Here is a 25,518-nt window from a genome sequence, read left to right as displayed (position 1 = left end):
CATTGTTGTTTGGCGGGCCCGGGCTAGATTTGAACCCGCCACCTTAGGTGTATGTGGCTGGTGCCTTAGCTGCTTGAGCTAAGCATGGATTTTTATGTGTGCTGCAGTGGCAGGGTTAGTATAGGAGAACCCAACTATTCGTCTTCCTTAACAGGAAGCCAACAGTGAGTGTTAAATGGAAATATCAAGAAATAGCAGCAGCATTATGAAGACTATTTAGGAAGATGAAGGTAAATAGTCAAACGAAAAAGTGGAAAGAAAACAGCCTCCTTAGGAGTACAGGATTCGGAGTCAAGAGACGTAGGGCAGGTACGCTTTAAAACATTTATTTTTAATTATGTAACTCAGCATTATTTAACTTGTTAAAATATAAATGAATAACTTTAATAAAAATCAGTGCCAAAAAAATAAGATAGGGTATTTGGGGAAAGGAAGAAAAGAAAACCATTATTTACACAGATCATGATATAGTAAATACTCTACCCTGTTACAGAACCCCAGAAAACTGAGCTTACAGATAGAGAGAAAAGGGGTATAGTTCCCCATGCTGTGTTGAACAAAATCAGTTCAAAAAGTAGTTTTAGACCAAGGACCAAATGTAGTAGTATATGAAATCTCAATACTTACGGTTGCAGCAAGAGCTTTAATTCCACTTTTTATCTCTTTCCTTTTCTTGGAAAACAGATTAACTTCCTTTTTGATAGCCTGAAATGGAACAAGCACATCACTTAACAAAGCAAGAAAAATGGGGGGGTGGGGTGGGAGGAGAAGACTCCTAAGTAGCACCTCTCTACAAACAGAAATAATTCATTTTTTCCTTCCCTCCCTCCCTTTCTCTCTCTCTCCCTTCCCTCCCTTCCTTCCCTCCTCACCTCCCTCCCTTCCTTCCTTTCCTCCCTCTCTCTCTTCCTTCCTCTCCTCCTGAGTGGTTAGGACTACAGACACTCACTACCATGTCCAGCTAGAAATAAAGAATTTCTAAAGACTTATAAACTAAATTTGAAATAACACCATTGCTGCTTGCTTAAATCTAACTGCTCTTATGTAAGCAACCATCGAAACAACTTGAAACTGATCTCAATTACATGGCCAATGGAAAGAAAATAATTAAATAGTAAATATTTAAACAGAGGAAAACCAGTCTGCTCTTTTATTGGGAACCTGAGTGAGACTAGATTGATGGGCCATATCCAGACATGAGCTGTTAATCAGTCTACTACCCATGCTGCCTTCCCGACAGCTGCAGCAGAAGCATGCCCTCCTGTTCCTGGCCCACCCCTTGCCTTTAAGACCAGCATCTTCCACAACTCACTCCAGAATGATAGACTGCAGTTCTTTCTTTGCTTTGGCTCATGGGGACGCTTTCTCTGGGTTTCATGTTAGCCTGCATATAGTTCTTAAAGCTCGTTTAAGTTGATCTAAGGACTGATCTATGTGTAGGGCGTTTATCTGTTTTCTGGAGAAGTTACACCTGTGCATGTAATGCTCTGCCAAGTAGTGTCTTAGTCTGCCTTCTGATTTTCCATAGGAAGCTAATTTATTTGGCAAACCTACAGAGTATTATTTCAAACCTATCCCATGTTTTATAAATACCTCTTGGCTTTTTTGTTGTATCCAGGAGATTTCCTTCATATCATCAGTTGATACTAATTCCTCTTGTGATGAGTCAATGCTAGGCTTCTTACTTCGATGTACCTTAGAAAAAGATATTTCTTAAATTTAAAATTCATCAAGTTCTTCCCCTCCCACCTTGCTACATATAACTGCTTTGAATCTCTTTGCACTGTTGCATTCTTAAAAATATTATCAAGCATTTTTTTTCTGCCCCAAGATGTCATGTTTTATTAATAGGATTCCTACCAGTCTGTTCTCATATCATCCACACCTTCCACTGAGAAAGCTGAGATGACCAGGCAGGTCACACCATCACCATTTCACCTTCTTCTGGCTACTGTGGCCCAAGCACTCCTGCCCATCAAGGTCTGCACCACCATCTGTGCTTAGGATCTTAATTTTTTCCTCCTTCTTGAGGTCTTTATACCTTTCTCTAAAAATCACATCTCTCTCTATATGATCTATTCTCCCTTGTTCTGAATCTTTCCTAGCATAATCTAAACATACTCTGATATCTGCTGTCTTAGGAAAACTACTCTCAGTTGATCTACCACATTCTCCTCTAGCTATCACTATATTTCTTTGCTTGCCTTTGCAGCAAAATATCCTGGAAGAGTTTGGGGTGTCATCCTCTCCTGGCTCTCTTGTAACTTTGCTGGGTGCCTCTGCTTCCCTGAAGTCTCTCCCTGCCTCTCTAGAAGTTGCTCTGCTCTGGTCCTCATCTGTTTCTCATCATTCATGCTTCCATGATGAAAGCTCTACCTAGCTTTATGGCTTTAAGTCCATCCAGACACCCTTGACCCTCAAATCAACATCTCTAGTCCCAGCCTCTCCCCAGAACTCAAGCTCATCTACCCAATGGCCTACTTAGCATCTAGAGCTCAGCGTGGGTAAAATCATCTTCAGATTCCTCTCTTTCTCTTCCACAGTCAGCCTCAGCTCCATTAATGGTACCTTCTTCTATTCAGTTGTTCAAGTAAAACAATCTAGGAGTTAGTCTTGAGTTTTTCTCTTCCTCTCCCTCTCTGTCCAGTCCATCCGTGAGTTCTGTCAACCCTAGCTCTGAAACCCATGTGGGATTTATGACTTCTCTCCTGCCCACAAGCTCTTCTACCTCCAGTACCACCACCTGGACCTCTGCTGGACCTCTGCTGAACCCCTGGGTCATCTCCCTGCCTCCACTCTTTTCCCCTCTAGGAAACATTCTCCACATAGCAGCAAGCAATCTTATAAAAAATGTAAATAAGATCTTATTAATCCTCTGCTCAGAACATTTCCCTAGATTCTCATTACAACTCTTTTCCTGGCTTGCAAAGCCTTTTATTACCTGGACTCTTCCCACTTTGAGGACCTCACCTTCTGCTACTTCCTTCCCTGCTCATGGGACTGCTCAGGCCCTTTCTAGGCCCTTACACATCACTTGCCAAGCTCTTTCCCCCTCTGGCCTGAGGGTTCCTGCTCCCGCCTCCTTTTTCACCATAGTGTCCTCTTTTAATTCAGATCTCAGCTTAAATGTCTTTTCCTTGGAAAGGCTGTTCACTCAAACACTATCACATCAACTATTCCTATTCACCAAAGAGAACTTGTTATTATCTAATTGTTTCTTATTTATTTTCTTACTATATGTCTCTCCCTGCCCACCCCATCACCCTTGGAATATAAATGCCACAAATGCAGAAACTTTCTCTGTCTTGTTTATGGCCATATCCACCACAGTCCAGCACTTTATAGACATGAATAAATATTTGTTAAATGAAAGAATGAAGTTATACTCTAGCTAGACACTTCCTAAATGATGTATGTTATATCAAAGTATAGAGAGAGTGGTTTGGCCAAGCACCAGTGTCGGCAGATTTATTTTTTTCCAGGCAAGCCCAGATCTCATAATATGGTTTAAATGAGAACTGAGATGCAATATTTGCCGTTGCTTTGAGAAAAGCTGAATGTTTTCTCTCAGATGTAGCTTATACTCTTTGAAGAATCATGAGATACCTGGATAAAGAGAAATATTACTAAATATCTGCTTAAAGAAGAGCACAAATTGAAAAATTTTATATGAATTTAGAAAGAAAAAGCAAGCTAGCTAGCCAGCCATATTGGAACTCAACTGTGTCTTCACATTCGGGTCCCACATCTAAGGAAACCTTTGATGGTGTACGTAAATGATCATTCTCCTCCTCCATGATATTGCCCAAATAAAGTAATAGTCTCCCGCAATGTTCAAGAATGCCACAAGCTAATGGTCCTTCAAAATGCCTATATTAATAAAAAAGAAAACATGTAAGTTAAAGAATCACAATGAATAAAAATCATCTTTAGCAGTGTCATTTCCAGATACACAAAGACAAATGTGGACAATTCTCCACAGACTTTCTAATTCAGAAAGTCTGGAAGGGCCCCAAGAATATGCATTTCTAACAGGCCCTCACCTGAGTAACTGTTATAGATGAATAAAAGGGTTGTCACCCACTATGGTTCATCCTATAAGGGTACATGTGAATCTTTCTAAATGTAGAATATAAATGTCTTAACACAATAACTAAGAAAATGACATGAAGGCTGTGTTAACCAGTTGGATGAAAGTAGTTCAAATTGTATATAGAAACAGCACTCTGTACCCTATGTACACAGTTATGATTTAATTTAAAAAAAGAGTTGTCACATTCCTAAGGTCACAAGCTCACAAGTCCTGAACCAATCTTTCTTTTTTTTTTTTTTAGTCTTAAAAAACTGAATTGTATACCTTGTTTTTATTAAATCATAACTGTGTACATTGATGCAGTTATAGGGTTCAGTGTACTGATTTGATATGCAATGTGAAATGCCTACATTGAAATAACATGTCCATCACAATTAAACTCTTTATTAATAGTTTTGAAATGTACCATTGCATCATATACATTAGGTGAGGTCCCCCCAAATACCCTCCCTCCTTACCTCTTCCCTCCCCCTCTCCTCTTCCCTTCTACTTTCTGGACTATAGTTATGTTTTACAATTCATATTAATGTGTAGGTAGATTATATATTGATTTCATAGTAGTATTAAGTACATTGGATACTTTTTTTCCATTCTTGAGATACTTTACTAAGAAAAATATATTCCAGCTCTATCCAGATAAACATAAAAAGATGTGAAGTCTCCATCTTTTTATGGCTGCATAGTATTCCATAGTGTACATATACAATTTGTTAATCTATCATGAGTTGATGGGCACTTGGGCTGTTTCCATGTCTTGGCAATTATGAATTGGGCTTCAATAAATATTCTGGTGCAAATGTCTTTATTATGAAATAATTTTTGATCATCTGGGTATATGCCTAGTAGAAGAACTGCAGGATGGAATGGTAGGTCTACTTTTAGTTCCTTGAGTATTCTCCAAACTTCTTTCCTAAAAGCTTGCATTCCCATCAGCAATATAGAAGAGTTCCTTTCTCTCTGCATCCATGCCAACATCTGCTTTGGGATTTTTGTGATGGACCAAGGTTTCAAACCATGTTTTGTTTTGAGTCAGAAGTCTAGGTGATTATGGATAGATCAGAATGTCATAGACAAGGCTTCAGCACTAGTCTGTTGTTGCCTTAGACACTATTTCTTCATATATCCTTCTACCAAGGATATGTTAGGATTTGTATGGTGAGATACAAGTCACTATCTTATTCAGAGTTCCATGTATAAAATGGGCATAATGATGCAGTCTTCAAACATGTCTTTGAAATAAGTGGCTACCAAAATTGTTGTGGTAGTAAATCTCCACAATATTTAATATCTTTCACAATGTTGCTGAGAAATAATTGTGTTTTACTGTTTACATACTATTACTAATATGTAAAACTACTACTATGTTTCACTACTGTTTTGGTCACAGGAGGCACCATGAAATATTGTTTTTGCTGAAATGAATCACAAGTTGACTAGTAATATCCATCGGCAGGTCAATCAAGAAGGCAACATTGAAAGTTCAGCACACCTTTTCCATGTTTCAAGCCCCGCTCATCATCTGCATGATTGGGTAGTATTTGCTTATTTAGAATTTTCATTGTAGACTAAGCAAAGTTGGAATAACTTAGTATCATCTAGGAAAAATCTAATTAGGAAAGCAAACATGTGGTATACATGCATTTATACATGTATGAGAGTTCTTTAGGGATAAATAGGAGTTTTTAAAGTTATCTAATGTTCAGAATTGTCCTCATTCCTTATGTTCTTCCAATGTGTTATAGAAGGTAGGTCTGACTGATCATTCTCATATATACTATCTGTACATATATATATATATATATAACTATGCATATATAAAACTGTACATATATATATAAACTATGCATATATAAAAACATATATGTACATATATGTATATATATTTGATGATTTAATATCTGGGGTCTTGCTAATGAAGGGAGGAGACTACCCTTATGAAGTAGTGTGCTTTTCAGATGCAAAACAATCAATTCAGAGACCATACCCCAGTGCCTCATCTAGTGGGCTTTCACAATCAAGGCCACTATTTTCCTGCCCTGATCACCCCTGGATCATGTACCAGATGTCTGGGGCAGCACTATGCCCCAGAACCCACTACTACTATACAAACTAGCTGAAAGGTTTAAACAATGGCTCCCAGAGATAAGGCTGCCATCATTTATACCTTTCACTAGCCAATCCTAAACCTGTGAATCCTTACCATACTGAAGACCCCTGTCCTTGTTTTCCCCACTCTCCCAGCCCCCTGACCCTCATGGTGCTTCCTCATTCCTTGAGCAGTAATAAATCTATGGTAATAAATAAATAATAAAATCTATATTTTATTTATTATTATTATTTTCAGACAGAGTCTTGCTTCCAAGTAGTTGGGACTACAGGTCCCCATGCCACCATACCTGACTAATTTTTTCTATTATTGGTAGAGAATAGAAAATAGCCTATTGCTCAATCTCATCTCGAACTCCTGGTCTCAAGTGGTCCTTCCACCTCAGCCTCCCAGAGTCCTAGGATTACAGGTGTGAGCTACCATGCCCAGCCCAAGATCTGTATTTTAAAACACCATACCACATGGGGTTACTTACTGCACACTGTACTTACTTCCATTTTAGGTAGACAAGGGTGCCGTCATCTCTCCCATTCACCAGAATGTTTCGTCCATCCATTGAAATTCTTACTGACTGAATCCCATGTCCCTGGTGAGAATTACTCCGACACCGAGCAAATGTTTCCTCAATAGTTTTAGGAGCAAAGTGAAGAAATTAAAAAAGCGATTTTACTATGTGGGTTTTCTATTGGGGGGTTACCTTGTGGATAAACCTTTCTATTTGCTAACAGTATTTTAGTTGGTATGGAAGTAGCCTCTTGGTAATAAATAGTATTTTAAATTCCTAGTTCAAACAATATTCACCTTATCTGTGACTGTCTTTGTGCAGTAAGGATGGAGAGGGATTATTATCACCAGTTTATAATAGGAAACTGGACACAGAGAAGTGAATGGATTGCAGGAACCTACGGAGCAAGGGAAGATGCCTTGAATAAGCAGAGATGGCAAATTTAGATGCCTTCAAGAATCAGGCAGGGGCCATTTATGAGTGTGATGAGAGAGGGTGGTGAAGAATGGAAGATAACCTGCCCTGAGGTTGCTGAGCAGACCAGTTTAATTAGAACACAGACACATCACTTAATTGTTGGAGATTTTAGCACTCCTTTGGCAGCATTGGATAGAGCCTCCAATAAGAAACTAAGCAAAGAAATTTTAGATTTAAACTTAACTATTCAACATTTGTATTTAACAGACATCTACAGAACATTTCATCCTAACAACACTGAATACACTCATCCTAACAACACTGAATACACATTCTTCTCATCAGCCCATGAAACATACTCCAAAATTGATCACATCTTAGGTCACAAGTCTAACCTTAGCAAATTTAAAAGAATAGAAATTATTCCTTGCATCTTCTCAGACCATCATGGAATAAAAGTTGAACTCAGTAACAACAGGAATCTGCAGACTCATATAAAAACATGGAAGCTAAATAACCTTTTGCTGAATGATAGCTGGGTCAGAGACAAGATTAAGAAGGAAATTACCAAATTTTTGGAACAAAACGATAATGAAGACAAAAATTATCAGAACCTTTAGGATACCGCAAAGGTAGTCCTAAGAGGGAAATTTATAGCACTGTCAGCCTTCCTTAAGAGAATGGAAAGAGAGGACATTAACAACTTAATGGGACATTTCAAGCAACTGGAAAAGGAAGAACATTCCAATCCCAACCCCAGAAGAAGAAAAGAAATAACCAAAATTAGAGCAGAATTAAATAAAATTGAAAACAAAAGAATTATACAACAGATCAATAAATCAAAAAGTTGGTTTTTTGAAAAGGTCAATAAAATAGATAAACCTTTGGCTAAGCTAACCAGGTAAAAAAAGAGTAAAATCTCTAATTTCGTCAATCAGAAATAGTAATGATGAAATAACCAGAAATGGTAATGATGAAATAACACAGACTCCTCAGAAATTCAAAAAATCCTTAACGAATATTACAAGAAACTCTATTCTTAGAAATATGAAAATCTGAAAGAAACTGACCAATACTTGGAAGCATACCACTGTCCCCAAGACGTAGCCAGAATCAAGTGGAAATGTTGAACAGGCCTATATCAAATTCTGAAATAGTATCAACTATACAAAATCTCCGTAAAAAGAAAAGCCTGGGACCAGATGGCTTCACATCAGAATTCTACCAAACCTTTAAAGAGGAACTAGTACCTATATTACTCAACCTTTTCCAAAATATGGAAAAAGAAGGAATACAACCCAACATATTCTATGAAGCAAACATCACCTTGATCCCCAAACAAGGAAAAGACTCAACCAGAAAAGAAAAGTATAGACTAATATCACTAATGAATATTGATGTGAAAATATTCAACAAGATCCTAACCAACAGAATCCAGCAACACATCAAACAAATTGTACACCATGACCAAGTGGGTTTTATCCCAGGATCTCAAGACTGGTTCAATATACATAAATGTATAAATATAATTCATCACATAAACAAATTAAAAAACAAAGACCATATGATTCTTTCAATTGATGCAGAAAAAGCTTTTTTGATAATATCCAGCATCCCTTCATGATCAGAACACTTAAGAATATTGGTATAGAAGGGACATTTCTTAAACCAATAGAGGCCATCTATAGCAAACCCACAGCCAACATTGTATTAGATGAAGTTAAATTGAAATCATCCACTCAGATCAGGAACCAGGCAAGGTTGCCCATTGTCCCCACTGCTTTTTAACCTTGTAATGGAAGTCTTAGCCAACACAATTAGGCAAGAAAAGGCAATCAAGGGTATCCACATAGAGTCAGAAGAGATCAAACTTTCACTCTTTGCAGATGATATGATTGTATATCTGGAAAACACCAGGGATTCTACTACAAAACTCTTAGAAGTGATCAAGGAATACACCAACGTCTCAGGTTACAAAACCAACACTCATAAATCTATAGCCTTTATATATACCAACAATAGTCAAGCTGAAAAAATAGTCAAGGACTCTATTCCATTCACAGTAGTGCCAAAGAAGATGAAATATTTGGGAGTTTACCTAACAAAGGACTTGAAAGATCTCTATAAAGAGAACTATGAAACTCTAAGAAAAGAAATAGCTAAAAATGTTAACAAATGGAAAAATATACCATGCTCATGGCTAGGAAGAATCAACATTGTTAAAATGTCCATACTACCCAAAGCAATATACAATTTTAATGCAATCTCTATTAAAGCTCCACTGTCATACTTTAAAAATCTCAAAAAAATAATACTTCGTTTTATATAGAATCAGAAAAAACCTTGAATAGCCAAGACATTACTCAGAAATAAAAATAATGCAGGAGGAATCACGCTACCAGACATCAGACTATACTATAAATCAATAGTGATCAAAACTGCATGGTACTGGCACAAAAACATAGAGGTAGATATATGGAACAAAATAGAGAACCAAGAGATGAAACCCGCTACTTACTGTTATTTGATCTTTGACAAGCCAATTAAAAACATTCAGTGGGGAAAAGATTCCCTATTTAACAAATGGTGCTGGGTGAACTGGCTGGCGACCTGTAGAAGACTGAAACTGGACCCACACCTCTCACCGTTGACTAAGATAGACTCTTACTGGATGAAAGATTTAAACTTACGACATGAAACTATAAAAATACTAGAAGAAAGTGCAGGGAAAACTCTTGAAGAAATCAGCCTGGGCAAATATTTTATGAGGAGGACCCCCCAGGCAATTGAAGCAATATCAAAAATACATTACTGGGACCTGATCAAACTAAAACACTAGAACACACAAGCAGACAGCCCTCAGAATGGGAGAAGATATTTTCTGGTTATGTCTGTGACAAAGGTTTAATAACCAGAATCCACAGAGAACTCAAACATATTAGCAAGAAAAGAACAAGTGATCCCATCCAGGGTGGGCAAGGGACTTGAAGAGAAACTTCTCTGAAGACAGGCATATGGCCTACAGACACATGAAAAAATGCTCATCATCCTTAATTATCAGAGAAATGCAAATCAAAACTACTTTGAGATATCATCTAACTGCAGTAAGATTAGTCCACATCACAAAATTCCAAAACCAGAGATGTTGGTGTGGGTGTGGAGAAAAGGGAACATTTTACATTGCTGATGGGAATGCAAGCTAATACATTCCTTTTGGAAAGATGTTTGGAGAACACTTAGAGATATAAAAATAGACCTGCCATTTGATCCTATAATTCCTCTACTAGATATATATCCAGAAGACCAAAAATCACATTACGTACCAGAATGTTATTACAGCCCAATTAATAATTGCTAAGTCATGAAAGAAGCCCAAGTGCCCATCGACCCATGAATAGATCAATAAATTGTGGTATATGTACACCATAGAATATTATGCAGCCTTAAAGAAAGATGGCGACTTTACCTCTTACATGTTTACATGGATGGAGCTGGAACATATTCTCTTAGCAAAGTATCCCAAGAATAGAAGAAAAAGTATCCAATGTACTCAGTCTTACTATGAAACCAATTTATAGCTTTCTTATGAAAGCTATAAGCCAATTATAGCCCAAGAAAAAGGGGAAAGGGGAGTGAGAGGGGAGGGGAGGGGGGAGGATGGGTGGAGGGAGGGTACTTGGTGGGACCACACCTACGGTGCATCTTACAAGGGTACATGTGAAATTTACTAGGTGTAGAATATAAACAGCTTAACACAATAACTAAGAAAATGCCGTGAAGGCTATGTTGACCAGTTTGATCAAAGCATTTCAAATTGTTTGTAAAAGCAGCACATTGCACCCCATGATTGCAGTAATGTACACAGCTATGATTTAATTTAAAAAAAAGAACACAAACATATCACTGATTTGGTGGTACGCAGGGAAACAGTATAAACTCCTTGACCAAAACTGGGATTTCTGTGTCATACTGGTTCTCAACCACTTTTTTTCATTTAATTTTTTGAATAGTTGATACATTTGAGTAGTTCAAAATTCAAAAACTATAAAAGAGTATGTTGTAAAATCTCCTTCCTGTCCCCATGCCTCAACATCACTCATTTGCAATTGATGTACTTGGTACTTTCACTATCTTTTCAAAGTTTTTATGGATATATAAATTTTTATGTAAACATAAATTTTTCTTAACATAAATCATAACATAATACATATGTTACACCTTGCTTTCCCCCTTAACAATCAATATATCTAGACGTTCATCATATATTGTTACATAAAGATTTCCTCATTCTGTATTACAGCTGCTGGATAATATTCATACTTATTTATATATTAATTATGCACTATTATTTATTTACCCAGTCCTCTGTTGATGGATATGAGGTTGCTTTTGCAAACAGTGCTGCCATGCATAACCTAATATATGAAGTACTTCTCATGTGAGTATAGGTAATAAAACCATCCAGAATATCTCTGAGGTCCTGCCTGTCTTGCCACTATCAGGTGTTACTATGAATTACAACTGATTGAATAGACAGAACAGCAGAGTTAGCAAATCATTCTCTTAAAAATAATCTCTAAGGGATTCAAAACTCTTTACGTAGCATTATCACTCTTCTCCCAGTTATATTCCAAGTTACATTGCTTTCTTCTAGAGCAGCGGTTTTCAACCTACAGGTTGTCACCCCTTTGGGGGTGGAACGACCCTTTCACAGGGGTCACCTAAAACCATCATATGTACCCCAAACAAATACAGATGTATGAGAACAATTTTACAGTTGGGGGTCAACACAACATGAGGAACTATATTAAAGGGTTGCAGCATTAGGAAGGTTGAGAACCACAGTTCTAGAGGCAAGCCAAAAGGAGCTGGGTGTGCACAACCAGGGGCTTAGAGTATATATGGGTGGGGTGGGGGACATGTGGGTGACTGCCATGCTTCAGGTGTGTGGGAGTAGAACACTGGGAAAGAATCACTGGGCCCACTAAATTCAACTGTTGACTAGTATATCTCAGTTCAGAACCTAGAAAAGGATTCCACACCTTTTTGGGAGAAGCAACTATTTTCACTTTCTCAGGGGTGTGAAGACAACAAAAGTCGGAAATGATAGCACAATGGTGACATTGAGGCTTGCAAGTAATAGAGGAGGACGCGGTAGGGCCACAACCTTCTGCTCCTGAAGCATTGAGGAAGTGTCAGGTGAGGCAGCAGCAACCAACCCAGAGGCCTGGAGGTTGCACATTCACTATTTCCAAAGCAGTTTTGCATAGGCCCTCTCACCAGAATCCCCTAGGATGAGAGCTTCCCTAATTTCACAGGTGAGCACCTGAAGCTCAGTGAAGCTGAGCTAGGTTCCAAGACACAAACCTAGCTGATGATGGAGCTGCTCTGGTGCTCAACCCTGCTGCCCGGCCCATTGCTTTTCATTTGCATCCTACTGGTTGGAGTTTCCTCCCTTAGAGATTCAAACACAGAAACACCAGTAAAAATGGTAAAGTCATTAATACCATTAGTGGTAAAAAGTTCCGTCAATTTACTTAAAAATTCCTTTCCTAAGAGATTTTGTTCCTTATATAATAAGATATCTCTCACTCTTTCTTTCTATCTATCTATATCTATATGTATATGTATATGTATATACATATCCCATAATCTTTTTTTTTAATAAAGGAGTTTACCAAAGTAAAAACATCTCGGATGCACAGAATTCCACATTTAGCTATTGAAGCGAGCCATAATCCATGTGAAGATAGATAGAGCGTTCCATGTCCATACTGTCTGCTTTGCACTTTTTTGTATGGTTTAAGAATTTGAACACCGCTATGGCCCTGCCAATCAAAGAGAAAGAGCACATTGTAGAAAACATCAGTGAGTAGCATCATAGGTTTGCATATGGTCCGCTTCAAATCTGTGAACATTATCATTGGGAATAAACTGCTGCAGGATAAAGTGGGTACCTGCATTTGCACCATGTTCCCCAACTTTGTTTGGAAATACAAGTTTGTTTTTGCCAAAGGAAAGTCTTCTTTATATGTTAGCCAGCCATTAAAGGTCCCAGCCTATGCTGACAATCTATTTTTTCTAATCATTTTCATATGTTCCAATACTCAAGTCAAAATAAGGCAGGCTGGGTGTAGTGGCTCATGCCTATAATCCTAGCATTTTGGGAGGCCGAGGAGGAAGGACTGCTTGAGGCCAGGAATTTGAGACCAGCCTGAGTAAGAGAGAGACCCTGTTTTTTTCTACAAAAAATAAAAAAATTAGCTGGGCATGGTGGGTGTGCTTATGGTTCCAGCTATTTGGGAGGCAGAGGCGGAAGAATCACTTGAGTCCAGTAGCTTGAGGTTGCTGTGAGCTATGATGACACCACTGCACCGTACTAGGCATGACAGAGCAAGACACTATCTCAGAAATAAATAAATAAAATAAAATAAAGCCATCAATATTTCCCGTGTGTGACTCATGCATTCCCACCACCAGGCCTCTGTGCATGTCCTTCCTCTTGTCTGGAAGTCCCTTGTCTGCTCCATCCCTACTAGTCTACCCCACTTCCCTAGATCAGCACTGTCCACCCTCAGCAAGATTGCACACAATATTTCTCCAGGTCTAAATCTGACCTATTCTTCAAAATTCAGTTCCAATATTGCTTTGTCCATGAACCTTTTTTTGAATCTCCCCTTGCCACAAACCATTTTTTCCTTCTCAGGATTTCTATGGTATCACCCCCAGCTACTCTGGGAGAGAAGGGCTTTGACTGAAGAATTTAGAGAAGAATGGAGGTAGATACTATTGGGTCAGGAAGGCAAGCATCAGCAGGAAACTGAATGGCCAAAGGGCAGCAAGCAGGAGGGTACTGGGCTGGTATGTGCAGCAGGAGGTCACACAATGCAGGAGGAGCTAGAAGACAGAGCAATGCAGAGATGCTAGAAACATAGTTTTATTATTTTGTCCAATTTTTTTTAGGGCTCAGGTGCAAAGTTCCACTGAAAATCATTTGCCCTGTAGCTCCTGGAATCTATAGAATAGATTTTCTAAAACTTGATTTTTTTAAGGCAATAAACTAGTATTATGTGCATGTTTATCTGACAAGTATGATGAATGTGGCACATGTGTGAGATTGCTCAAATATATTTTATGATGAATTAATAATTAACACTAATTATCTAACTCAAGGGTATTATGTTAATATAATAAAGCCATTTGTTTTTAACTGGACAATTCTGTTAAAGTTGTCAAAGAGAATCATATCTAATTAGTACAATGTGGCAATCTTCATTGCTGACATAAATGAGAGCTCACTTAAGTTATAACTCACTTCTTCAGGGATAAAGTAGCTACAGATGTATGGCACTTGGTCACAGAAGCCATGTATTTGGTTACTTTGAAAGTCCAAGACAGCAGAGTATAGAGTATGTTCCACTTCATACAAGTACTTATGAATGAGCTCATCGTTCAACCTCCCTCGTTCATCAGCAAAGGTTGCAGAAGGTATAAGACCTGAAAAAGAAGAGAGATCACTTGCATCATACACACACACACACACACACAGACATATATTTTTTAGACAGAGTTTCACTATGTTGCCCTCAGTAGAGTGCAGTAGCATCACAGCTCACAGCAACCTCAAACTCTTGGGCGTAAGTGATTCTCTTGCCTCTGTCTTCCAAGTAGCTGGGACTACAGGCACCTCCCCCCACACAACATCCAGCTATTTTTTTGCTGCAGTTATCATTGTTTAGCAGGCCCGGGCGGGGTTTGAGCCTGGCAGCCTTGGTGTATGTGGCTGGTGCCCTAACCACTGAGCTATGGGCTCTGAGCCATATATTCTTATTTTATAAAATCATTATAAGCAATTATGAAAATAAAAAATTTAAATGCTCAATTCATATTGCAGAGACTATTAGGTGATAAAAATGATTTAATGATTTAAAAATAACTTGTTTCCACACAAATATTTGAATATTTAATGTCTGATAGTGAGTAATTTATCTTTTATAAGGCCTTAGTTAACTTTGTCAATTAACTTATAGACATATCATTAAAAAAACTCATTATGGTGTGGATTTCTTCCCAGTTTAACTGCACAAATCAGGCCTCCATTTTTCTTTGTCTCGCCTCAGAATAATTTTTCATCTTTGGCTCCATAACCTTTCATTTGGTGCCAAACCCAGGATGGGGGAGAAGCCCCTTTGGGGGACTGAAGTATATCACATCAGACCCAGCTAAATGGACCCTTCTTCCAACCAGACGAAAGAAAACAGGAAACTTCTCTGACCCTGCCTATTTCATCCATCTAATGGTGCCTAGTTCTTCTGAGGAAGCTACGATTGTATTGAGGTGAAGCCCTCGCTTTGTTGAGCACTAGCACCACACCGGGCAGGACCATCGCAATACTTGCCTGTACCAGGGCCTCCATCTCCAAGCTCGTGTGTATCTACTCAGCCGTCATTCTACAGGATGATGATGTGATAGTCATGGAGGATAAGGTCAATGTCATCATGAAAGCAGCTGGTGTAAATATTGAACCTTTTTGGCCTGGCTTGTTTGTAAAGGCCCTGGCTAATGTCAACAGTTGGAGCCTCATCTGCAATATAAGAGTCTTGTGAGGCAGCTCCATCAGCTGGTGCTGCACCAGCAGGAGGTCCCCTTCCCTGCTACTGCCCCACTTGAGGAGAACAAAGTGGAAACAAAGAAAGAAGCTGAGGAATCTGACGATGGCATGGGCTTTTGGTCTTTTTGACTAAATCTCTTTTATAACATGTTCAATAAAAAGTTGAACTCTTAAAAAAAAACCGCATAACTCAAGTTAGTGTTGTAGAGGACAAGGACTGATTGGGGATTACAGATCCTTAGTTCTAGCTCTTCCACTAACTGTCCATATAGTATTAGAAAGTTACGATTGCATTAATGTACACAGCTATGATTTAATTAAAAAAAAAAAAAAAGGAAGTTACAGTTTCTGCTGGGTGTGGAGGCTCATGCCTGTAATCCTAGAAGCACTCCGGGAGGCCGAGGCAAGTGGATTGCTTGAGCTCAGGAGTTTGAGACCAGCCTGAGCAAAAACGACACCCCATCTCTAATAAAAATGAAAAATAAAAACAAAAACTGAGGCAAGAGGATCACTTGAGCAGAGCTGGAGGTTGCTGTGAGCTATGACACTATGGCACTCTACCCAGGGCAACAGCTTGAGACTCTGTCTCAAAAAAAAAAAGTTACAGTTTCTATATGTTTCAAATTTCCTCATCTGCGAATATGAATTAGTATACTCTACTTGCTTTAAAAGTTGTCCTAAGTAGCACAGAAAACATATGCAAAAGAACATATAATGTAATAGCTGCTTATAATTTTATGAAGTGCTCGGTTGAATACATGTGAAAGGACTTGGTGAATTGTAAAGAACTCTGTAATAATATATAGCTATAGTATATTGGTGATGAAGATAATGGTTACAATTACTTTTGAACACTCATATAGTGTTTTGCTAATAACCATATGAAATGTCCTAGAGAGACATAATTATGGCCTTTTGAGAAATTTAAGGTTATTGTTTTACCCTAAGTTAATAAATGAATTGCCAAGAAATGGCTACACTGAACATCTAAGAAGGCTTTGTCAGTTCCTCTGTGTGTACACAATTTCCATTTATTATTGAGTCATTAAAATTTACTCTTTCTTGCTTAACTTTCCTTGATATAATCTCTTTCTCTCTGCCTTTGGTTGACTGCAAATATAAGAATATTTTGTGGTACTTCTTAAAGTTCTGTTATTAAAAAGTTTTATAGGCTCGGCGCCTGTGGCTCAAGCGGCTAAGGCGCCAGCCACGTACACCTAAGGTGGCGGGTTCGAATCCCCAGCCCGGACCCACCAAACAACAATGACAGCTGCAACCAAAAAATAGCCAGGCGTTGTGTCGGGCGCCTGTGGTCCCAGCTGCTTGGGAGGCTGGGGCAGGAGACTCGCTTGAGCCCAGGAGTTGGAGGTTGCTGTGAGCTGTGATGCCACGGCACTCTACCCAGGGGGACAGCTTGAGGCTCTGTCTCAAAAAAAAAAAAAAAAAAGTTTTATAAGAATGAAGGAGATAAATACAGTGGGAAGGGAGGGGAAGCGGGAGGTTTGATAGAGGGAGGGTAAATGGTGTGACCACACCTATGGAGCATATTGCAAGGGTACAAATCAAATCTACCAAGTGTAGAACATAAATGTCTTAACAGAGTAATCGATTAAATGAGGTGAAAGCTTATTAATTAGTTTGATGTAAGCATGTAAAATTGTGTAATAAAATCAATACATTGTACCTCACATATGCATAAATGTATTCAAGATCTATGTGTATATGACTTAAAAAAAAAAGTTTTATGTGTAACCAAAAAAAAAAACTCTTTATGGTATAGAGATTCTTAATTAAAACATAAAAGTACTTTGAGGCTTTCAGGTTTCTTCTATTCTATAGGGATAAAATTTGCAAAATTGTTACCCAGATATATTTGTCATTAAAAATACTACTTCTTTCTGTTTCTGGAAATGGGTAAAACACCGTCACTTCCATTATTCCGGTGTCCAAAAGAGACACTGTGGATTTGTCTATTTTCTCCTACCTTTTTATACAGAAATCTTTCTTTATGATTTATCACTAGAAGTTGAGGCAATCCTTAGTGGGGTGGAGCCTCTAGCTTTCTGGGAATGCCACAGAGTGAAGACAGGAAATGCTTGGGATAATACAGCTGTACAATTGAGGGTGCTGGGAGGCCATATACTGTCAGAGTAAGGCAGCACAGCCCTGCTTCCAGGTTCCAACGAGTATTTATCAAGATTCAAACAAAGAAATATAAGGGAAAAGTTACCATAAACGTCACAATGTTCGGCAGGATGCACAGATGTTTTTCTGGGTTACATTATCTTAATGTGGGGGACACGTAGTTTGACATCTGCTGTTTATTGGTCTGATTAGTATCTGCCTTAGCTATTTCTGCTAAATGAGTGATTTATTTGTTGTGCATTTGGTAGCAACTCTTGTTGTTGACGGTGTACCCTATTCCCCACTGTGCATGTGACTAACTTGTTACAGTTACGTGTGCCTAACTAATGTCACAGGTCAGTAACTTTTGCCCTGGAGATCCTGCTCCCTATGCATATATTGGAATGCCTTTGTTACATGTTTCCCACAGATATAATTTATGGCTCATGATGTTTTACTTTATCTCAGTCACAGTCGTGTAGCAAATAAATAAGTACAAGGTAAAAAGAATAAGAATTGCAGTGATTACACATTTCTTCGCAATCATTGATTAACATAGAAAGAAACAGTGAATATTATTTCATAAAAGACAACTGGAATTTGTTCTCCCACAGGAGGTAGCTCTACTGTAACCTGTCTAAACTTGACTGTGTATATTTAAAGCTACAAAACAGGAGACATCACAAAATGACAAACCAACTTGACATAAATGTCAGTTAATCCTTTCTTTTTCTTTGGGTAATAAAGCAGATTCATGGAATTCACATTATAAATTGTTTAGCAGCCATATCAGTTTTACTTTGTGAAGATGGATAAAAGGTAGCCATTTTACTTCTTTACATGCTAGTATTAAAAACAAACAAAATAAAGCTATAGCAATGACTTATCTGGGCCCAGGATAGAATTGGTTTCTTGTTTTTCCTTTACCTTGTACTAGTGCCTGAGGCAGACTGAATATTTCCAGCCTACTTCTTCCTGTTTCTGGAACTGGGGAAAGCACCAGCACTTCCACGATTTCTGAGCCCAAAAGAGACACTGTGGATATTTGCAAAATGTCTTTGCCCACCTCTGAAAGCAAAAAGAAATCAACATCACAGTGTTCATTGATAAGCTTAAAGAATCTTTTACCTTCCCAATTAAGATATCACATAATAGACTTGCCTTTACTAAATCTTTACATGCAAATTTAAAGTGACCTTTAAACCTAAGTGATGGGGACATTTTTGATGACTGGATGAAGGATGCTCCTGGAAGATTCAAACCAGCCCAGTTTGGCTTGTCCTTCTTTCCCAGCTGGGGTGGTCCCCAGGGAGGGCCTTCTTTACCCCTCTCGTCAGCATCCGTATGTTCTGACCTCTCACATGCCTACTGCAGCTGGGTTATCCACTCCTAATACTGCGTAAACTCAGGCCTCTGTGTTATTTGCATCTGCGGGAAAAGGATTTTGAGTGTCCACCACCCCTCCAAGGTGTGTTAGGCTGAAGTCCATCTTGGATTCCTTCCAGATTCCTGAGAGGACTGAGGACTCTCTCAGTCCTCACAGGACATAGTGCAGGTGCCACTTCCTCAGGCCCTGATATCAGTCCTTTCCCTGGGTGATTAGCAGAAGACCTATCCTCTTACTTAACAAGACCAAGGACATCAGACCCTAGCTCAAGCTCAGCATTCTTTTTTTTTTTTTTTTATTGAATGGTAACTATGTACATTAATGCACTTAAGCTCAGCATTCTTATCCTGAATCACATCATTGTCTCACTGTTTCTTTCCTGACAGGGGTGTAGGAACAAAATGTAACCCTTTTCCATCTGTGATTTTGGGACTATTCCTCCTATCAGGCCATCTACTATCAGTGACCTCTTTTTATCTTATTGTGTCTCTTATGGTTCCTTTTATTGAGCTCTTAAGATCCACTGTCTTCAGATAAGAACCTGATCTCTTTTATCTACTGCAAACTTCCTAAAAATAGTTCACCACTTACTAACTTTATTTTCTTACCTCAGTTTCTTCCCTAACCTCTTTGCTCTCCATTCCAAAGAAGAAACTCTTTCAGGGATCACCAACTGATTGGCAAACATGTGGGGACCTCACCCATTCACATTTTTGTAACAGGCTACACCTCACCCAGCCTGCCTTCCGAAAGGGCTTTCTGGGGCGGATGACTCATTGTTCTCTCGTTACTCTGGCCCATCTCAGTTTTCTTTATTGCCCCATCTTCCTCTGTCTACTTCAGTGAAAGGTAGAGTAGTGTTCTATTCAAGGCTTCTTCCATCCCACCCTCTGGCCTATCAGATATGGTAAAAAGTGGAACATTTGGGCAGGATGTGCATTCACCCAGCCACAGGCTCTGCCCCTCTCAGTGCCATCTAATTTACACATTGAGGGCATGTCTTTGGCCCCATTGAGCAGTTAGGTTTGCTTCTATTCTGGTTTCTTGAGCTGTTTCATTAGCTTCCATGATTTAAGATCAGAATTCTATCATTAAGCCTTGAACTGGATATATGTATTTTCAAACTCATGCCAAATATCCCCAAATGAAGAGCTTATTGACTTCAAACCTATAGAGTGTGTCAGCTCAGCCTCAACCTCTAAAACCCTCTTCTTCAATTAAAGACATCATGAATGTCCACCATCCACACTAGAAATTTTGGAGTCACTGTTGATCCCTCTCTTTCACATACAATCAAATTGGTAGCCAAATCCTACCAATTCCATTACTGAGAGCTGTCCCCTCTTTTCATCTTCTATGACTATGACTGGGTTTGTGCATTGTGGATAAGAGCACACACCCTAAAGGTGGAATTGCTAATCTGAGTCCTGGCTCTGCGCTAACTAGCTGCATGACCCAGAATAAGTACTTAATGAGGTTTGCTGTGCCTCAATCACCTCATTTGCAAAATGGGGATGATGGTACTATCTACCTCATAAAAGCTGTCTAAGAGCCCAAGTGCCATGGGCTTAGAGCTCTGGCTATAACACAGTAAGGTATCCCTCAATAAATGCTGGCTGTTATGATTATGACTATTACCATCTCTTGACTTGCCTACTATTATAGCTTCCCAATTCATCTTTTTTATTTAATTCTCTTGCCTTTCTACTCTGTCCTTCCCCCTGGTGCCACATCTACCCTTTAAAAACCAAGTCAAATCATTCCAGTTCCCTCTTGGAAGCCTTGATGATGCCCCATTAAACACAAATTCCAGGCTTGGTGGGATGATATTTAAGGCCCTTCATCATCTTTCAGATGCCACTGCCATGGTCATTTCCTAGTAAACTCTTCTATCTACCTGTTACACCAGACGTTTTTATCATTCCGAATACCTTTGTTCAGATTATTATATTGAGCAGAAATACTAATATGCCCTCTCCTGTATGTATGAAAATCCTTCAAGTCCACTACTTTAAACCTTTGGAAAACTTTTCCCTGTCCTCTGAACTCCCTTAACTATGCCCACCTTCCTGATACCTGGAAGGATTAATTGCTTTTTCTTCTGAGCCTGCACAGCACTCTGCTTTTTCCTCCTCTCTTATCTCAAAAATTGTCTCCCTGGCTTGGTGCCTATAGCTCAACCGGCTAAGGCACCAGCCATGTACACCTAAGGTGGCGGGTTCGAATCTCCAGCCTGGACCCGCCAAACAACAATGACGGCTGCAACCAAAAAATAGCCGGGCGTTGTGGCGGGCGCCTGTGGTCCCAGCTACTTGGGAGGCTGAGGCGGGAGACTCACTTGAGCCCAGGAGATGGAGGTTGCTGTGAGCTGTAATGCCACGGCACTCTACCCAGGGGGACAGCTTGAGGCTCTGTCTCAAAAAAAAAAAAAAAAAAAATTGTCTCCCTGATGCTTTCATCCCTTATAAGGCCTAGGTTTAGCATTTTGCACCTAGTAGGCACTCATTTGTAGTAATAAATGAATGAATTTAAAATTGGAGGTGGAGGAATATTTGGTACTTAAAGCCAGTGAGAAAAGAATTATTTATTAAGTACAGATCAAATATTATTTAACAATATTTCAGAGAGAAATCAACCCAAGTTCTTCCTCTAATGTTAGATATGTTTAGCTATTCCATTAATTCAATAATTGATTAACAAATTTTTTAGGGGGAGGGGCAAGATGGCTGACAGGCACCAGCCTCCGACAGAAGCTCCTGACCAGAGGGAAGAATAGAGTCCAGAAAACACCTAATGAAGTTGAAGACTAGGAGCCCAGCTGAGGGAGAAGAGTGTTATCTGCAGGACACCACTGCTGAGGCAAGCTGCGACTCCTAGAAAGCAATCTACAGGCACATAGTACATCCCAAAGGACAAGTCTCCATCCCCTCCACCGAGAAAGTTGTGCTTTTCCTTTGTTTACTCTTCGTCTGCTCCTGTAAGTCTCCTACAGGCAAGTAATAATCTGAGGACCTATTATCTCACCCCATGGGTGAGAGCTAGAGTGGGGTCTACTCCCCTGGAGGGACCCTGCTAAGACTCCGAACACCCTCTCCCAGGCAGAAAAATAGAACTAACGCTCTCATGGCCATTTTGAATTTCCAGTCCACCCTTCCTCCTTGCCTGCAGAGACAGTGAGAGGAGACCCAAGAGCAGCATCCCCGGACCCTTGCAGGACCAAGTCCCTGTCTTGGCCCTGCAGCCCAGAAACTGCCTGAGCCGCACAAATGCAGACTGCTCCAGCCCGCTGTCCCATCATGTGGCTGCCTCCTGGTTGGTCCCCCGCCCCACGGGGGCTGCCCAGCACCCCCAGGACTGCTCCAGCTAGCCAGCTTGCCCCCTCGCACCACTGCCTGCCGGTTGGCCTCCCCCACAGGGGCTGCCTGGCGCTGCCCACCCAGGTCTGATCCAGCCAGCCAGCACGTCCCCTCCTGTGGCTGCCTGCCGGTTGGTCCCTTGCCCCATGGGGGCTCCCCGGCTGCCAGGGGCAGGCAGCAAGGACTGCTCCAGCCAGCCAGCGCACTGTCTTGTGCGGCTGCCTCTGGTTGGTCCCTCCCTGCGGGGCTCCCCAGCGGGCACCAAACACGGATTAAGCCTTGTGTTCAGCACTACAGGCCCAGTGGCCCGAGAACTGTGAGAGGATGGTTGAGAAGGAACCACACTGGAGTGGCAATATACCAAGGGGAAGAGCAGCAGCCGCAGTAGCGGGAACAACAAGGCTCACACCCCTAAGGCTTTTCCGGGCAGACACGCCCTGTCTCTCTGGTCAACCAGAGGAAGCCGGCATCATCCCCCGTAGCAGCCACTGGTAGAATGCTTTAGGAACAGTCTTCAAACGGTGCAAGGGGCGGAATTAGTGGAAAAACTCTGGCAACCAGAACAACCAGAGTAGATCAACTCCCCCAAGGAAGGATGGGGCAGACGCAATTGAAGATCCCTTCCATAAAGAGATGGCTGAAATGTCAGAAATTGAGTTCAGAATCTGGATAGCAAATAAGATCAACAGAATGGAGGAAAGGAGGGAATTAGAATTTCAAATTATTCAAAATCTGTCTCAAGAATTTAATGATTTCAAAGATAAAATGACCAAAGATTATGAAACGCTGAAGCAAGATGTTGCAGCCCTCAAAGATCTGAAAAATATGGTAGAATACCTCGGTAACAGAATGGACCAGGCAGAAGAAAGGATCTCTGACACTGAAGACAAAGCTTTTGAATGCACCCAAACACTCAAAGATGAAGAAAAATGGAGAGCAAAAACAGATCACTCGCTCAGAGACCTCTGGGATAATTCAAAGAAAACTAATATTTGCTTTATAGGAATCCCTGAAGGTGACAAAGTTGCTTCAAAAAACATAGAGTCTCTCTTTCATGAAATTATGAAAGAGAACTTTCCAGACACGCCAAGAGATTCTGAAATTCAGATAGCAGACAGTTTCAGAACCCCAGTGCGACTCAACCCAAACAAGACAGGAACATCATAATCAACTTTACTAAAGTCAATATGAAGGAGAAAATTCTGAAAGCAGCTAGATGTAACAAAACCTTAACCTACAAGGGGAAGAATATTATAATGACTTCAGATCTCTCTGCTGAAACCTTTCAGGCTAGAAGAGGGTGGCCATCAACCTTCAGTCTCCTAAAACAAAATAACTTTCAACCTAGAATCCTGTATCCAGCTAAACTGAGTTTCATTTATGATGGAAAAATTAAATACTTTAATGACATTCATATGTTGAAGAAATTTGCCATAACTAAACCAGCCCTCCGGGATATTCTCAGACCTATCCTCCATAATGATCAGCACAATCCTCCACTACATAAATAAACCCACCCAGAAAATTTTGATCAAATTGCAATCTCTGCAGTGGTGAAAGGATTAAAGATGTCCACTGGACTTTCGAAACACTTGATACCTAAAAATATACCAGGCTTATCAATCAATTGAATGGCTTAAGAGGCACACACTGGCTGACTGGATACAAAAACTCAGGCCAGATATCTGCTGTATACAAGAATCTCATCTTACTTTAAAAGACAAATACAGACTCAGGGTGAAGGGATGGTCATCTATATTCTAGGCAAATGGAAAGCAGATAAAAGCAGGTGTTGCAATTTCATTTGCAGATACAATAGGCTTTAAACCAACAAAAGTAAGCAAGGATAAGAACAGACACTTTATATTTGCTAAGGGTAATACTCAAGAGGATGAGATTTCAATCATCAATATTTATGCACTCAACCAGAATGTGCCTCAATTTATAAGAAATACTCTAATAAACATGAGCAACTTGATTTCTCCCAGCTCCATCATAGTTGGAGATTTTAATACTCCTTTGGCAGTGTTGGATAGATACTCCAATAAAAAACTTAGCAAAGAAATTTTAGATTTAAACTTAACCATTCAGCATTTGGATTTCACAGACATCTACAGAACATTTCATCCTAACAAATGTGAATACACATTTTTCTCATCAGCCCACAGAATATACTCCAAAATTGACCACATCGTAGGTCACAAGTGTAACAAAGCCAATTTAAAAGAATAGAAATTACTCCTTACATCTTCTCAGACCACCATGGAATAAAAGTTGAACTCAGTAACAACAGGAATCTGCAGATCCATACAAATACTTAGAAGCTAAATAATCTTATGCTCAATGATAGGTGGGTCAGAGATGAGATCAAGAAGGAAATTACCAAATTTTTGGAACAAAACGATAATGAAGATATGAGTTATCAGAATCTCTGGGATACTGCAAAGCCAGTCCTAAGAAGGAAATTTATAGCACTGCAAGCCTTCCTCAAGAAAACGGAAAGAGAGGAAGTTGACAACTTAATGGGACACCTCAAGCAACTGGAAAAGGACGAACACTCCAATCCAAAACCCAGCAGAAGAAAAGGAATAAACAAAATTAGAGCAGAATTAAATAAAATTGAAAACAAAGGAATTATACAATAGGTCAATAAATCAAAAAGTTGGTTTTTTGAAAAGGTTAATAAGATAGATAAACCTTTAGCCAACCTAACCAGAAAAAAAGAGTAAAATCTCTAATTTCATCAATCAGAAACAGTCAAGACAAAATAACAACAGACCCCACAGAAATTCAAAAATTCCATAATGAATATTACAAGAAACTTTATTCCCAGAAATATGAAAATCTGAAGGAAATTGACCAATACTTGGAAGCATGCCACCTTCCAAGATTTAGCCAGAATGAAGTGGAAATGTTGA

At 39.6% G+C, this 25,518-nt stretch overlaps 1 protein-coding gene and 1 pseudogene across 1 annotated transcript in view; one reads left to right on the top strand and one right to left on the bottom strand.

Moving 5' to 3' along the window:
* The window catches only part of CFAP43 (cilia and flagella associated protein 43), a 99,653-nt gene that overhangs the window by 33,498 nt on the left and 40,637 nt on the right, over nt 1-25,518 (bottom strand). Inside the window, exons 13-19 of the mRNA XM_003787347.3 lie at nt 18,785-18,925; nt 14,438-14,619; nt 12,801-12,950; nt 6,692-6,822; nt 3,723-3,870; nt 1,594-1,695; nt 628-705 (exon numbers count right to left, since the gene is read on the bottom strand). Of these exons, the coding sequence (XP_003787395.1) occupies nt 628-705; nt 1,594-1,695; nt 3,723-3,870; nt 6,692-6,822; nt 12,801-12,950; nt 14,438-14,619; nt 18,785-18,925 (932 nt within the window). The remainder of the gene's footprint in view (nt 1-627; nt 706-1,593; nt 1,696-3,722; nt 3,871-6,691; nt 6,823-12,800; nt 12,951-14,437; nt 14,620-18,784; nt 18,926-25,518) is intronic.
* Nucleotides 15,419-15,862, top strand: LOC105886728 (annotated as a pseudogene).

The sequence above is a fragment of the Otolemur garnettii genome, unplaced genomic scaffold (assembly GCF_000181295.1).
Source record: "Otolemur garnettii isolate 467f Iridium unplaced genomic scaffold, OtoGar3 scaffold00021, whole genome shotgun sequence".
Lineage (NCBI taxonomy): Eukaryota > Metazoa > Chordata > Mammalia > Primates > Galagidae > Otolemur > Otolemur garnettii.
The sequence above is the reverse complement of the archived record's forward strand: the minus strand, read 5'-3'. Positions and strand labels throughout refer to the sequence as shown.